General features: G+C 48.3%; 1 protein-coding gene across 3 annotated transcripts in view; it reads left to right on the forward strand.

The window, feature by feature from the left end:
- The first annotated feature begins 1499 nt into the window (after nt 1-1499).
- The window catches only part of TNFRSF11A (TNF receptor superfamily member 11a), a 38383-nt gene continuing 25732 nt past the window's right edge, over nt 1500-14150 (forward strand). For 2 of the 3 annotated variants that reach the window (XM_059409780.1, XM_059409781.1), the window contains exons 1-4: nt 1500-1535; nt 8129-8210; nt 9587-9712; nt 13473-13616. In XM_059409780.1, coding sequence (XP_059265763.1) covers nt 1515-1535; nt 8129-8210; nt 9587-9712; nt 13473-13616 — 373 coding nt within the window. In that variant the 5' untranslated portion in view covers nt 1500-1514. Of the gene's footprint in view, nt 1536-8128; nt 8211-9586; nt 9713-13472; nt 13617-14150 lie in introns of those variants that run through there. The other variant, XM_059409783.1, reaches the window with a different exon arrangement.

Below are 14150 nucleotides of genomic sequence, written 5' to 3' on the forward strand. Positions count from 1 at the left end.
GTCCCAGGACCCCAGGATCATGGCCCGAGCTGAAGGCAGATGCTTAACTGACTGAGCCACCCAGGTGTCCCCTGTTCCAGATCCTTTAATAGCAGGTCAATTAGCAGAGTATCTGTGACAGTCATAATGTTCTTCACAATCAAACACAGTAGACTCATCTTTTCATGTTAATTAGAGAAAACTTGAGCCTCAATTTTAGCAGATTTTTTCCCCCAAGAGTTGTGTATAAACTATATTTCTGTGAAATGAATTATATTTTAAATACTCAGGGCATTTTCTGTTCAGACCCTCTGATTCTCTGTACCCACTTCTGTTCTGACTTGAGCCAGTACCTGGCTGGTTCAAGGGTGTCTCCAAGTGTTCAGTGGTCCCATAGCTCAATATCTCCCAGGTCAGGGCAGTATGCTAGGTGATCTGTTGGCGTGTATGGAGGGGGGTCCCCAAAAGCTGCCCCTTTCTTCTCTTTGTGCCTTTATAAGCTACTGTCTTCCTAGATGCCTGTGTAACGTTGTTCTGAAGTGTGGAACCTGAAGCTTTTGTTGTACAAAAGGAAAATAAGGCTGATACTCTGTAAATCTCCAAGCCTGAACTTCTGTCAGTTCATTTAAATGAAAATGTGTAGAAGGCATTTGGTCATAACTCAGTTATGTCCTAGTTAACAGAAATCCCTGGCAGATAAAATCTAGCAGCCACTTTATCAGCAGCCGCCCTGAGTAAACTGTCTCTGCCCTCATCCAAGTGCACCCCGTGTCACAGACTGAACCCCCCAGACAGAAAACCACTGAGATGAGTCTGACCACTTGTCACGATTTCAATCCTGTGAGAAAACACTTCTTTATGTGAAATCAAATATGCCTTTAAAAAGGGCATTTTTTTCCCCCTGGGCGCCTGCATGACTCAGTCGGTTAAGTGGCTTCATGGGCTCAGGTCATGATCCCGGAGTCCTGGGATCGAGCCTGGCATCGGGCTCCCTGCTTAGCAGGGAGTCTGCCTTTTCTGCCCACCCCCATTGCCCCACCCCTGCTCATGCTCTCTCTTGCTCTCTCTCTCTTTCAAATAAATACATAAAATCTTAAAAAAAAAAAAAAAAAACTAAAACCCACAACTTCCCCCCCACCCCATTCCCTCACCTTGGTACACTCAGGGAAACTGCCAGGTCTTCAGAATTTCCTGCAGGTCCCTCCTCCCCATTTCCATCCTCTTCCCCTTTTCTGGTTACAGTCTTCCCTTTACCTCCTCAGGGAATGATCTGCTCTAAGAGACGGATGCTTACCAGCCCTGCCCAGGTAGGCGTGGTGGAATCCAGCGCCCCCATCACTGGCCACTGGCCACTGGCCCAGGCATGGCCGTTGTGCTGAGCGAATAAGGCGGTTGGTTACCTCACTCGTTCTTCCACAAGTTAGTAGAGACATCTCAGCTTCAACGGGGGGAAGCGGAGCCTTCCTTTTTCTGAGTACTGCTGCCTCGTGTGCATGGATGATCACATGTGATCTCACGGCGGCGGGAGGCGCGCGATGATTAGCCCCATTTTACAGGTGAGAAGACTAAGGCTTAGAATGGCCCTCCCCCTTGTCCTCAGGTTGTAGAAAGGTGGCCAGTTTTGCTGAAGCGATGTCAAGCTCCTACTATCCCAGCCAAACAGGAAGCTCCGTTCTGAGCACTGGTGGGAGGACGCTGGAGCCCACTGCCCTAACCATGCGGCGGCCGGGCCAGGCCCTTCCTCCCGGTCCCATGCTCCCCTCTTCCCGTGTCCCCGCGGCCCTTCCCTCTGTTCTGCTGAATTCCTGCATGCTGGCAGGTCAGACTTTATTTTAGTTAATATTTCATTTTTCTTTCTTTTTTTCTTTTTTCTCTCTTACTGGACCTCTGAGCTACAAATGATTCCTGTGTCATTTCCACTTCTGGTTATGAACTTTTAACCAAGAAGCATGAGGGGAGGATGCTTTCTTTTTATCAGTAGACGGATGACTGTGCCGTGGTCGAGGACCGATAGAGAAGAGCATCGGGAGACTCCTGGAGGAGAGGAACTAAGAAAGGAGTAACCTCAGGGTTCCTCAGAGCATCTCCGTGGGGAGGGTGCTGACCTCTGAGACAGCTGTGAGGGGAGGACCTCTCTGGCCTGCCTCCGCAGCCAGAGGAGAGAAGTCATCGCTCAAGGAAATGCTCGAGGAGCGGCAGCGTTTGCTAGGTTGCTCTGATCTGTACAGTCGTCTTTATCGCTGTTATCTCTTGTTTGTCACTTACTTGTTTCTAGAAACAGAGTCTTCAGGGACAGTTTCCTGGCGTGAGACCATGCTCGTACACCAGCTGTCTTGGTATTCGGAGGGACATAGCTCCCTTGTCCCCGGTACTCCGCTCTGAGCAGGAACAGTTTCAATGGTGACTTTGTTTAAGGACGCTTTTTCTCAAGGGCCGCGGGACTATTAAGTGAGGTGTTAGTTTCACATTTCATAGTTTCTCTCTTAACAAAAACCACATCTCTCAGTTCTGCAACATTCAGAAATCTGATACCATCTTTACTTAAATTATAGCCAAATTTCTCAAATAGAGTCACAGATGATATTTTATAGAATGAAATCTATGGAAAATCCCTCATTTGTTTTTCTGGGTTGAGTTCTTTTTCCCCTTGATCTGACAGAAGGGGCCAAGCTTCTTTCTGCTCTGTCAGATGTCAGCATGAGTCTTCAGTAGAGCCAGAAAATAATTTTAGTTTCTGTGATGACTTTCACTACAGTTGGGTTGCTTAACAGCACAAAAAATAAGTATTTAAGTCAACCTTCTCTACAGGATCTAGATACAGACCCACGGGTCTCTGTCACTCCACTGGTAGAGAGGTTGTGTTTCTTCAGTTTCCTTTTTTTTCAGAATTGGATCCTATGTGTCTTTGCATTGGGAAATAAATCCACGCAGCTTTATACAGAGAAACCTGATTTACAATTTATTATCTTCCCCCTTCCCCCCAAAGTCTTTGTACCAACTGTGGACATGCTTCTTCCAGACAAGTCTGCCATCTGTCAGAATAAACAGCAGCCTGTACGCCTCAAAAAAAAATATGCGCGCGACACAAAACATACAAAAAAGTAAAGCAACAGAAGGCAAATCAATTAAGTGTCACATCTTGCCATTTTAGCTCCTTTTTTAAGGACTTTCCAAGGAATGTATGCGGGTGGGTGGGCAACAGAAAGCCTATTTGCCATAAACAGACTCTCGTGTTCCTTATTCATTCAGGGGAGGTGTAGCAGAGAAAAAGGTTAGTTGACATAAACTGTGGGCCAGACATTGTGTTAGTAGTTTATTAAGAACTGTAGTAAGCAGGTGCCTGCGTGGCTTAGTGGGTTAAGCCTCTGCCTTCGGCTCAGGTCATGATCTCAGGGTCCTGGGATCAAGTCCTGCATCAGGCTCTCTGCTCAGCTGGGAGCCTGCTTCCGCCCTCTCTCTGCCTGCCTCACTACCTACTTGTGATTTCACTTTCTGTCAAATAAATAAATAAATAAATCTTTAAAAAAAAAAAAGAACTATAGTAGGACCCTGTCGATACATAGCTGGTTTTTCTTACTCCCACTAAGAAGTCCAAGTACTGTTGTATTATTCACCAAACACAAGGGCTGTGAACAGACTTGCACCAGGCTGACCTCCAGATCAGCTGTTTCGTAGAATCGTTTCCCCGGTGGATCCCAGGTCACTTCTCCCCTACACCTGCCTGGGACGCACAGGGGAGCGGTCGCACTGGTCCTACTGGGAGAAGTGGTCGGGAGGAGAGTCACGGGGAGACTTCCCTCTAAGCCTGTGGTTACTTTTGGATTTTACATCACATGACTGTAGTCTTTAGTAACTAGACATTTGTTTGTTTATTATTTGAGCTAGAGAGAATGAAAGCGCCTGCGCGAGGGGAGGGGCAGAAGGAGAGCAAGGCGGACTCCGGCAGACTCAGTACTGAGTGTGGAGCTGGACACGGGGCTGGAACTCATGAACCCAAGATCACGATCCTGAGGTCATGACCCTGTGCTCGCGACCTGAGCAGGAACTAAGAGTCTTGACGCTCAACCTACTGAGCCACCCTGGCACCCCTAATAACTAGAAATTTTAAAAAAGTGGTTCCACTTTATTTGTTTAATGAAGACAACACTGGTTCAAAAGCTCTATTGCTTTAGAAGGAAACAAGTCAAACTTAAAGGACAACTGGAAAAAAAGATCCGGATAACTAGAAGGTTGTGTATCTCAATTCAGTTTCCAAAGGCCTTCTGCTGCTGGGTCTTGAGCAAACAAGAAGACTGTAGGTAGACCAAGAAATCACCCCATTAACTGCAGCCTTAGGCTGAGTTCCCCTATTCTCCGGGGGAGTACGGTTCTGTAACGCTGGAGCAGTAATTTATCAATTTACTGCCCTTCTACCGTTGCTACGGATCATAATAGCTACCACCTCACAACAGAGAGCTTGGTCTTGGAGGGTGGCCTCCGGCTCCAGTTCTGAGCAGTTGGAAGGGAAGGCTTGAGGACCAGCAGGGTCTCCAGGGGCCTGGTGAGATGGGAGACATCGGAACCCAACTCTGTAGGCAAAAGAAAGGATGGGACTGGGAGGGGCTGGCGGGCGTCCATTGATGCCCACCGAAACATGGCATTCAAAGGATGTACCTGGCAAGGCATCCAGGCAGAAGGAGGCTGGCATAGAGGAGCTGCAGTGCAGGAAGGAGATCTAGCGCAGGCTAACCAGAAACCAAACCCTAGCAGGCAGGCCTCGGGGACTTGGAAGCTGGGAGGCAGACAGGTAGACTCAGTCTGGCCTGCAGCTCTGCGAGACGAGGCAAGTCTCCAGGGGACCAGTAGCAGGCCAGCAAATCAGAGATTTGGATTTCCTAATCATTACAAGCACAGGTACTGTGGTTCAGAGAGCAGCCCGGAGCCTGTTCCTGGGAGCGGAGCACAGCTCAGGCTGAGACTAGCACAGGGAGGCCACGGCGACAGACGGCACTGGGTCGGGGGAGCTGCGAGGTCCTCTAGTGGGAGGCTTCAGCCAGGAGCTGCGTCTCTGGAAAAGGACGGAAGGAAAGTTGGTAGAGAGCCGGCCGCGAAGGGGAAGGAAGACAAAGGCATGACTTGCCTTCTCCTGAATGTGCAGCCGTCCTCAAGAAAATGGTTCGATTCTTTCTGTTAACCCCCAAACCATAGTTCTTTACGTATATGTGTATGTAGCCTGTTGCGTTGTATTTGTGTTGCCATTGTGAAGGTCTGAAGCCACACTGCAAAGTACAGAATGTGCCTAAGAACAAAATGACATTCTGTTTAAGCTCTACCTCCAATTAATTTTCTGCCTCACCACTGCAAGTTTTCCAGAAGCAGAACGGCTGCTGCTTCTGAAAAGATCCATAACCCTAGAGCTCTATCAAGCAGCTATGTTGTTTTGGGGGTGATACAAATGTTCTAGAATTATATGGCAGTGGTATTTGCGCGGCCCTGTGAATATACTAAAAACCACTGGCGTGTACCCTCTCAAATGGTGGATTTTATGTGAGTTATCTATTGATTTTTAAAAAAGAAGACACGTCCAGGTATAGAGTCACAGTGAGCTTAGGAGCGAGGAATGGAATCGAAGGGTCAGTTTGAAACTCAGTTTTAGAGCTACGACACCTGCTCACCTCTGGAATCCGTACACCTCCCCCTTCTTGCCAGGAGGTATAAAGGCCCCGGGTTAGACAGCGGGCTGAGTGGATCCCGGCCACACTCCCGGATGGGCGGACAAGCCGTCCACCTGCTCACATCCGATGGTGCACGCCGGACCGTGCTGTGGAGCCCAGGGCAGCGCCAGCAGGCTTGTGACAGCGTCACAGGGTAGCCCTCTCACCAAATTCCCCTAAAAAGAACCTCTCTGTGTGTACCGTAAAGCCCGAGTTTATCTCACAGAGACTGTTGCAGCTTGCGGACGGGGCAGAAGCAATTGATAACCTTGATCAGCCTCTGTCGTCGGGCGCGGGAGCGCTCACACGCCGGTCGGCTCAGCCCAGGCCAATGGGGCAGGATTCGCACGGGCCGCCTCCAGCTTTTCCGTGTTGCTTGGGCCCGTCTCTCCTCCATGCCCATTGCTGTGCGAGACGCACCAGGGCTGCCCACTGAGTTGCGGCTGCCTCTAAACACGGGAAGGGACAGAGAAGGGGAAGGAGGGGTGGTTTCTGTGCGGTCCTTCTTGCTGGTTTCGTCGTTCAGCCCTTGTGCCACGGCTGCGGCGCGGAGCCCCGAACTCGGGAGCCCGTGCCCACGGGGAGCGCCGGCCGACCCGGCCCACCTACAGCCTTTCCGGCGCAACGGGCTCTGTGAGCCCATTGACCTTGTCATTGACCTCAGAATGGTCCCTGCCCCTCCCCACCTCCCTCCATAAGCCCTTGCCGGTCCAGCGTGCGGTCAGACAGGTCCACATTGGCTGTGTCCCCCAGAGCCCACTCCGCTGGCCTTGGGCTTTCTGGGTGTGGGGCTCTCTTCAGAACTGAGGTCTTCTGGGGCCGCATGGCTGCTTCTAAGCTCTGTGATTTCTACACCTTCAGTCCAGTCCGTCGGGCGAGCCCTCTGTGAGCTCTGTCTGGGCTCCCACCACTCTGCTGATGGGCCTCCGGTGCCACCCCCACCCCACGTGCCACGGCAGGCCTCAGTGGCTCTGTCTGACCTGTTCACACCATTTTTTAAAAAGATTTTATTTATTTATTTGACAGAGACAGAGAGAGGGCACCAGCAGGCAGAGGGAGAGAGAGAAGCAGGCTCCCCACCAAGCAAGGAGCCTGATCCCAGGACCCCGGGATCATGACCTGAGCTGAAGGCAGACGTTTAACCCACTGAGCCATCCTGGCGTCCCCTATTCACACCATTTTAAGTGGTCTTCCTTGCCTCTCCTTCCCCTGCCGGTTGCTTTTCCCTCCTCTGGCTGATTTCTCCGTATCCTGTAAGACAGAGCTCACCTATCACGGCCTTTAGGACACCCTCCCTGACCTTCTCTTGCTGAGGCCGGGGCCTGTCTGCCCCTGGGTAGGGGCAGAGGGACGTAAGTCCCCTGGCATGTGTAAGCCCCTTGAGGGCAAGGCTTGTAACTCAGGATCCCTAAGACCCAGGAGGGATCTTGGTCCTTGGTCTGCGGCACCTCGTGTCTGTTCAGTCAGACCCCCTGCTGGGTGGTTGCCCGGCTCAGTGTCCAACGTGACCGCCTGTCCACAGCACTGTTGTTGTTTCTCTCACTCCGAGAAAGCTGATGCAGAGAAGAGCTTTTCTGTGACAAAGTGATAAGAATCTGAGTGACGGTAGGGGACTTGGCTTTTTGTTTTGTTTTGTTTTGCTTTACCTAGATGGGCAGATTTGGAAATTCTGTTTGTACTAGACTTATACAGAGGCTCAAAAAGCTTAAGCAGCTTGTCAGGGGGTCCCTCAGCCAGCAGGCGGTGAGGACTCCTTCAGCCAGGCTCCGGGCTCCAACCCCTCAGGGTTCCTATGACATCCTGCTGTCCTGCTTTAAGACATTCTCAGCAGGTTTAAATTTTTAAAAGGTAAGCAGTATTAAAAATCAGAGGAAGTGTGTAAGACCAAATTTGACATCCCTGGTATATGATAGCTATAGTAAGGGTCTTCCTTATGTTCTCCTACAGTCTTGTGACCAAATTTGTGACTATAATCCATCATATTACCAGATATTTTTTAAAAGACTTATTCATTTTAGAGAGAGAGAAAGAGAGGGAGAGCCTGGGCTGCGGAAGGGGTAGAGGGGGGAGGGAGAGGCTCCTCCAGCAGACTCCTCGCTGAGCACCGAGCAGACTGCCAGCTCGATCCCAGGACCCTGAGATTAGGCAGGATCTGAGCAGAAACCAAGAGTCGAACACGTAACCAACTGAGCCACCCAGGCGCCCTGTAGCCAGAATATTTTTAAATGCTTTAATGGATTTTTAAGCCAGTATCAGTTGGCTTTATACGTTCTTAGTGGGGAGTGGTCTAGTGCAGGAAAGTGACATTTTGGGGGGAGGTAATATCACATAGAGCAGTTTCAAGACTTTATTGTATTTTCTTATGCTTTTCAGAAATGGAATTCAGTGATTCATTTTTTATTTTATCCAGAAGGGACTTGTGCAAACTCTCTGTCTGATGTCCATTTTTTTTTCAGGTGACTTTTCAGATCACCCCTCTGTGTGCCCGTGAGAGGCATTATGAGCATTTTGGACGATGCTGTAACAAGTGTGAGCCTGGTGTGTATTTCTGAGCCCTCTTTCCTTGTTCCTCAGAAGTGGATGGGGGCTTTCATTTTATCTTTTAAATTCAAGGGATAATTTCAATGCTGCCAGCTTAAGAAAAAGCAATTGGATAGTGGCAGGGAATAATGTGTCCCTCTGAAGACAAAAACCTTTCGATAGATAAAATCCCTTAAAAGCAGTTGTAGAACCTAGTACTTAATTTATACTGGAATATGGTTTTCCAAAACACTATTTCTTGAGAAAGCATGGTTATATTTTATATATTTTAGCACTTTGCAATTCGAACTTTCAACATATAAAATGCACCTCTTATTTGAAAGTATTTTACACAAAAATTTCTTGGGGGGAATAACCATACTGGAATTGTTGCTGCTGCAAATTGCCTAAACCCTGTTATATCTTCTCCTCACACCCCTGTTGAGAGGCAGAACTGCTCACCTCCCCCCACAGCTGCTCTGCCAGAATGAGGCCAAGTGTTTCTACGGCCTCAGTGAAGTCCCGAGTCCACAGTTTCTTCCTTACTCACTCATTGTTCTAGAAGCGGTGGTTAATTACATCCGGACATCAGGATCCTTTAGCTATTCAAGCTATAAATATTTCTCGGATATGTAGAACCAAGACCCAGTGATTGTGGGAGCATGCGTGTGTGAGTGTGTGTGAGTGTGTGTGTGTGTGGGGGGGGGGTGCGCATGCGCGTGTGCATGTGTGTGTTACTCTGGTCATTCTGTTAATTGAGGGCCCATGGTAGATGTAGGACAAAGGAAGTTAACACTCCAAATTGGCAGTAGAGGGGATCTTGAAGATGGGAGCACAGGGGTACAATGAAATTCTTGCTTAGCCCCCAGGGAGCCCCTCAAAATTTTATAGGCACGTTTGAAGACCATCATCTTTTCCTTGGTCAGCAGAGGTGTGTGGTGGGAAGGGTGATCTTTTACTGAGATGAACTAAAATGTGGCTGTGACCATATAGACACAACCAACCTAGCGGAGATTATTTTTATAAAAGATTTTATTTATTTGACCAAGAGAGCACAAAGAGGGGGAGGGGCAGAGGGAGAAGGAGAAGCAGACTCCCCGCTGAGCAGGGAGCCCAAGGTGGGGCTTGATCCCAGGACCCCAGGAGCGTGACCTGAGCCAGAGGCAGACGTTTAACCAACTGAGCCACCCAGGCACCCCTCGGGGAGGTTGTTTTAGCCAGCTGGGCAGCCTGAGGAGCCCATCACTGATACATGTCTCTATTCTGTGTACCAGACTGTGTTAGGGGACTTCCTAGGATCACAGTCATTTAAATGGTCTGGTAAATTGCTGTATTTCTGTTGTTATTTTAGGGGGGTATTTTTCATTCGTGCATTTTTTTTCTTCTAATTGAAGGAAAGTACATGTCTTCTAAATGCACTACTACCTCGGAAAGTGTATGCTTGCCATGTGGCCCAGATGAATACTTAGACACCTGGAATGAGGAAGATAAGTGTCTGCTGCATAAAGTTTGTGACACAGGTGAGTCAGTCATGTCAGCAGGGAGTGTGGGTAAGTGCTATTTTTAGATACAATAGTGCTCTCTCTTTTGGAGGGTATAGGAAGAAGTCTTTGACCGTGGACCCCCAGAGGTAAGTGCTTCAGATCCCAGAAGCATTGTATTAACATTCTTCATTGAGAACCTTCTTTCTGGAATATAATTGTGTCTCAGTGTAATCACAGAGCACACGTGTTACAGTTGATAAAATCTTGCCACAATGTTTCTGTGTATGTTGTTATTTAATTTCCACAGAAACCCCACCAAGTAACCACAGTTATCCCATTTTAAAGAGGGAGAATGGGAGACCAGGAGAAGTTCGGTTACTTTTCCAAGGTCAACAAATTAGGAGCTGAACTCAAAGCCAGATCTCTCAAGACTTTTTCCTGAACCTTAAGTGTCTTCCTAACTCTACAGTTTGATCTTACAGGGGTCCTATAGTTTTTTGTTTGTTTGTTTTCTACTCCAAATTTTTTAAAATTATAATTTAATTGTAGGAATCAGAATCAAATATGTCCCTTAACCTAGAGGTACCTTTCCCTCTTTTTTTTTCTTTTTCATTTTACTCTGTTAGAGAGACCACATTGTCAGTCCTGTGGGTTACAGGAATCCTGTAGGTCACAGTCTGATTTCTGCTGGTTGCACTCCTTGGTGTCATTTAATGTATTTTTCTGTCTCCTGTATTTCCTATGAGTGGTTGTTGGATCTAGAAGGCTGGTCAGAAGCTGGTTTGTAGTTTTTATTTATTTATTTTTATTTTTTTATTTTTTTGCAAAACCGTGTCACAGTTGGCATAATCTAGTTACATCAGGGTCGTATAGAAACTGTTTATCTCTCTTCTTGTGATACGAGCAGCTGTTGACCATCATGGCCTAGACCCATTTTCATGAAGAGCTGTAGGTAGATGACCTTCTATCATTCCTCCTTCATGAATGGCTGGATACTTTATGAAGGGAAGCTTTCCTCAGCAATATCCATCTCCCTGAAGTACAATCTATATGGGAAAGGCAGAATGAATGCTTATAGCTTTATTTACCACTTTCCAAATCATAATTTGATCTCTGTGCTTTCTCCAAAGGATTTATATGACTATGATAAACTCAGCCATTCAGACATATTTGAGGTGTTTTAATCTATTACAGTTCCTAGGTGTATGGATGCTTGGATTGTCTCACCTCTTCCAGGGACCCCCCAGCCCCCAGCCCAGTCTTTGATATGACCCCAGGTGACCCTAAGAGTTTTCCTTGCTTCCAGGTTCATCCTGGACATTCCCTGCCTCAAACCTTGAATCAGTCATTTCCTTAAGAATTCGTGATTGCTTCCTGCAGAACATCTTATTTAGCAACCTCAGTCTGGGTGCTAGGGAGGTTCACTGCTACCGGACTGATCCTTGTTTATAGGTTCTTTTCAGAGGACAGAACTAGGAGTGAAGTAATTTTTTAAAACATCATAACTTTCTAGTGGGTTAGAGACAGCTGGCAGATTTTGGCCACAGAAAGTAACATGGAAACTCCACTGAGCAGAAGCATCTGATCAAATCTTTTTTCTTCCCACTGCTTAGTAATGACCTTGACTCACTGCTGTCTCCTGGAAATAAAGATTCATTCTGTCTACTGCCAAAGTTGATTAAAGCCCCAAACCTGGTACATTAAGATATTTAAAAACATGTCAGAATTGTTCACCACCACACAGGCTTGCATTCACTCACAACTAAGTGGGGCCATGGGACTAGAATTTTCCAAAGAAGTGACTGTCTGTTCTGGGTGTTAAGCACATGTTTAGGCAGAGTGGCCTCCGTGCTGCACCAGTGACCTGGGCCTCGCAGGATAGACCCAGGAGGGACACAGGAAGATTTCTCCAGGTTTGCCACGCTTTGGTCTGAAAGGAATGGAAATAGGAAACGTCCCTTCCCTGCTGGCGGTAACCTGAGACAGCAAAGGAGACAGGGTTCTGGTTTGCCTGTTTATCTGTCCCTTGGAACTCTGTCCTAGTCCGTTCAAGCTTCTATAATAGAACAGCACAGACTGAGGGGCTTAAACAACAAACATTTATTTCTCATGGTTTGGGAGGCTGGACATGGGGGACAGGGTGCCAGCATGGTTGGGTTCTTGGTGGGAACCTGTGTTAGGATTTCAAGACACTATTTTCTTGCTGTGTCTCCAGATGATGGAGAACAGAGAGGGAGGAAGCAAGCTCTTTACTGTCTCTTTGGTACAGGTACAAATCCCACTCGTGTGCCCTCCAACCTCATGGCCTTACCACCTCCCAAAGGCTGCGCCTCCTAGGACCATCACTTTGGGGGTTAGGATTTCAACATGAGTTCTGAGGGGACACAAACATCACTCCATAACAGACTCCTATAAGTACTCAGGAGTCTAAGTCCATGGGTTATGGAACAATCCAGGAGCGATAGGGTCCTGTAGAGGTGGAAGGTCTGTTTCAAATAGTATTATTGTGTTTCATTGTGTGTGTGTTTGTGTGTGTGTGCAGGTTGATTCTTGTTAGTCATAGAATAATGTCAGTGTTCTGAACTAGCAAATACTAAACCATTGCTCCTAAGCGTAATACAGGGTTAGGTTCCTATGAGCCTCTGGTCACATTTTTGTGAACTGATCCACATATAAACTTGTTTTATGTGTGTTTCTGTTTAAAAATACCTTAGCAAATACTTTGATTCATTAACATTGAACTTAGAACCGACAGTGCTGTAACTCATGCCTGAACAAAGTTTATCTAACATGTATTTTGCTCATGAGACACATCACAGCCTTCTTGGTCCTGGAAACAACATACAGCACTTGAGCACTGTGACTGTGGGCCATTGTGAGCGTGGAATCACTAACAAAAAGCACAGAAATGCCCCAAATGGAGCACTAAGTAGACCACAAAAAGGAAGCTTACTTCCAGTCTAAGAGCTATAGTGAGAAGGCAGAGTGTGACCTTGTTTGACCACAGCTGAGAGTATGCACATCCAGCCCATGGCTGGAAATTTCCACCGTTCTGCATGTGTCCAAGATTGACTGCCAAAGTACCAGGAGCACTGATTTGGGGGTCACACTGAAGTGTTAGTGAGTGGGTGAAATTGCAAATAGGAGGCAACAAATAATGAAGCATGACCTCTATTTCACCAAAACTGGAAGGGGCAGGAGATTTGCGACAAGAAGGAGAGCACTTTGCTATGTGTTGTGAGAGGAGAGACAAGTAACACACGGATGACCCTAAGTAAGGGGTCGGGGGGTGGGTAATTCACTTCCAAGTGTGCCATCAGGGTGGGCCTCTGTAAACACATTCCCTTTTCTAATTACCTGTGACCCCTGTTGCCACAACTCTCGATACTCCCGTGGTCCTGCAGGATCCCAAGATGAATCCCCAGTCTCCAGAACCTACACTCCTAGGTTCAGTCTAGCATTCCTGTTCAGAATATGTCTCACATTTGCGTTTACTAAAAACCAAGAAACTGTGCGGTCTATTTTGCATTAGCCAAAAGAGCCAAGGATCCTCAACTCCCCAGTTCTTAATCCTCCTCCTAGCCTTAAAACTATTAAGAACCCACAAGACTCTCAGTTATTGGGAGTGGGGGAGAGAACCAGCCCCACTGGGATGTTTTAGCGCCAGCACAGGAAGGGGCTTCTCGAAACCTACTGTCCTGCGCAGCCAGGCTGCTGGGGAGTTGCTCGCGGGCCGGGGGTTGCGGGAGGCGGAAGGCGAGCAGCCTGAGCAGCCGTGTGTCTCTGTCTCCCGCAGGCAAGGCCCTGGTGGCGGTGGAGCCCGGCAACCGGACGGCCCCGCGGCGCTGCGCCTGCACCGCCGGCTACCACTGGAGCGCCGACTGCGACTGCTGCCGCCGCAACGCGGAGTGCGCCCCGGGCTTCGGCGCTCAGCTCCCGGGTACGGGTTCGCGTCGCGTGGCCCGAGGCCCTCGCCGAGTCGCGCGCTTCGGCCAGGGTCAGAGCGGGCTTTGAGGGGCGTCCCTGCATCACTCGTGCTCCGGGGAACCCGGTGGCGCTGGGGCAGCTCCAGGAGCACCCGGGGAAGGGCCACGTGACCCTCTTCCAGGGGAATGAGAGCGCGCGGTGCACGTGCTCCCTGGAACGCTCCTCCCTCTGGGAAACCTGGGGATCCCCCCTTAGGCGGGCAGGGGTAATGCAGGGGGCCTCAGACTTTTTTTTTTTTTTTTTTTTTTAACTGGCACACACTTGCCCCCCACCCCCTTGGAAGAATTCTGAAGAGCCGTGCGCCCCTGGCAGATTTTTAAGTCGGCAGCTAACGTTTTTTATTGCCAACTTAAAGAGTTGCTAAGGAATTCGTTTCCAAGGAATTTTAACAGCAGTAACACTTTTAAAAATGGAATTCGGCGGGATCCAAACACCGTAGCAATTTGATAACACCATCATCCTTGTTAAAATGCACTCATCGTCCTTC

The sequence above is a fragment of the Mustela nigripes genome, chromosome 8, assembly GCF_022355385.1.
Source record: "Mustela nigripes isolate SB6536 chromosome 8, MUSNIG.SB6536, whole genome shotgun sequence".
Taxonomy (NCBI): Eukaryota; Metazoa; Chordata; class Mammalia; order Carnivora; family Mustelidae; genus Mustela; species Mustela nigripes.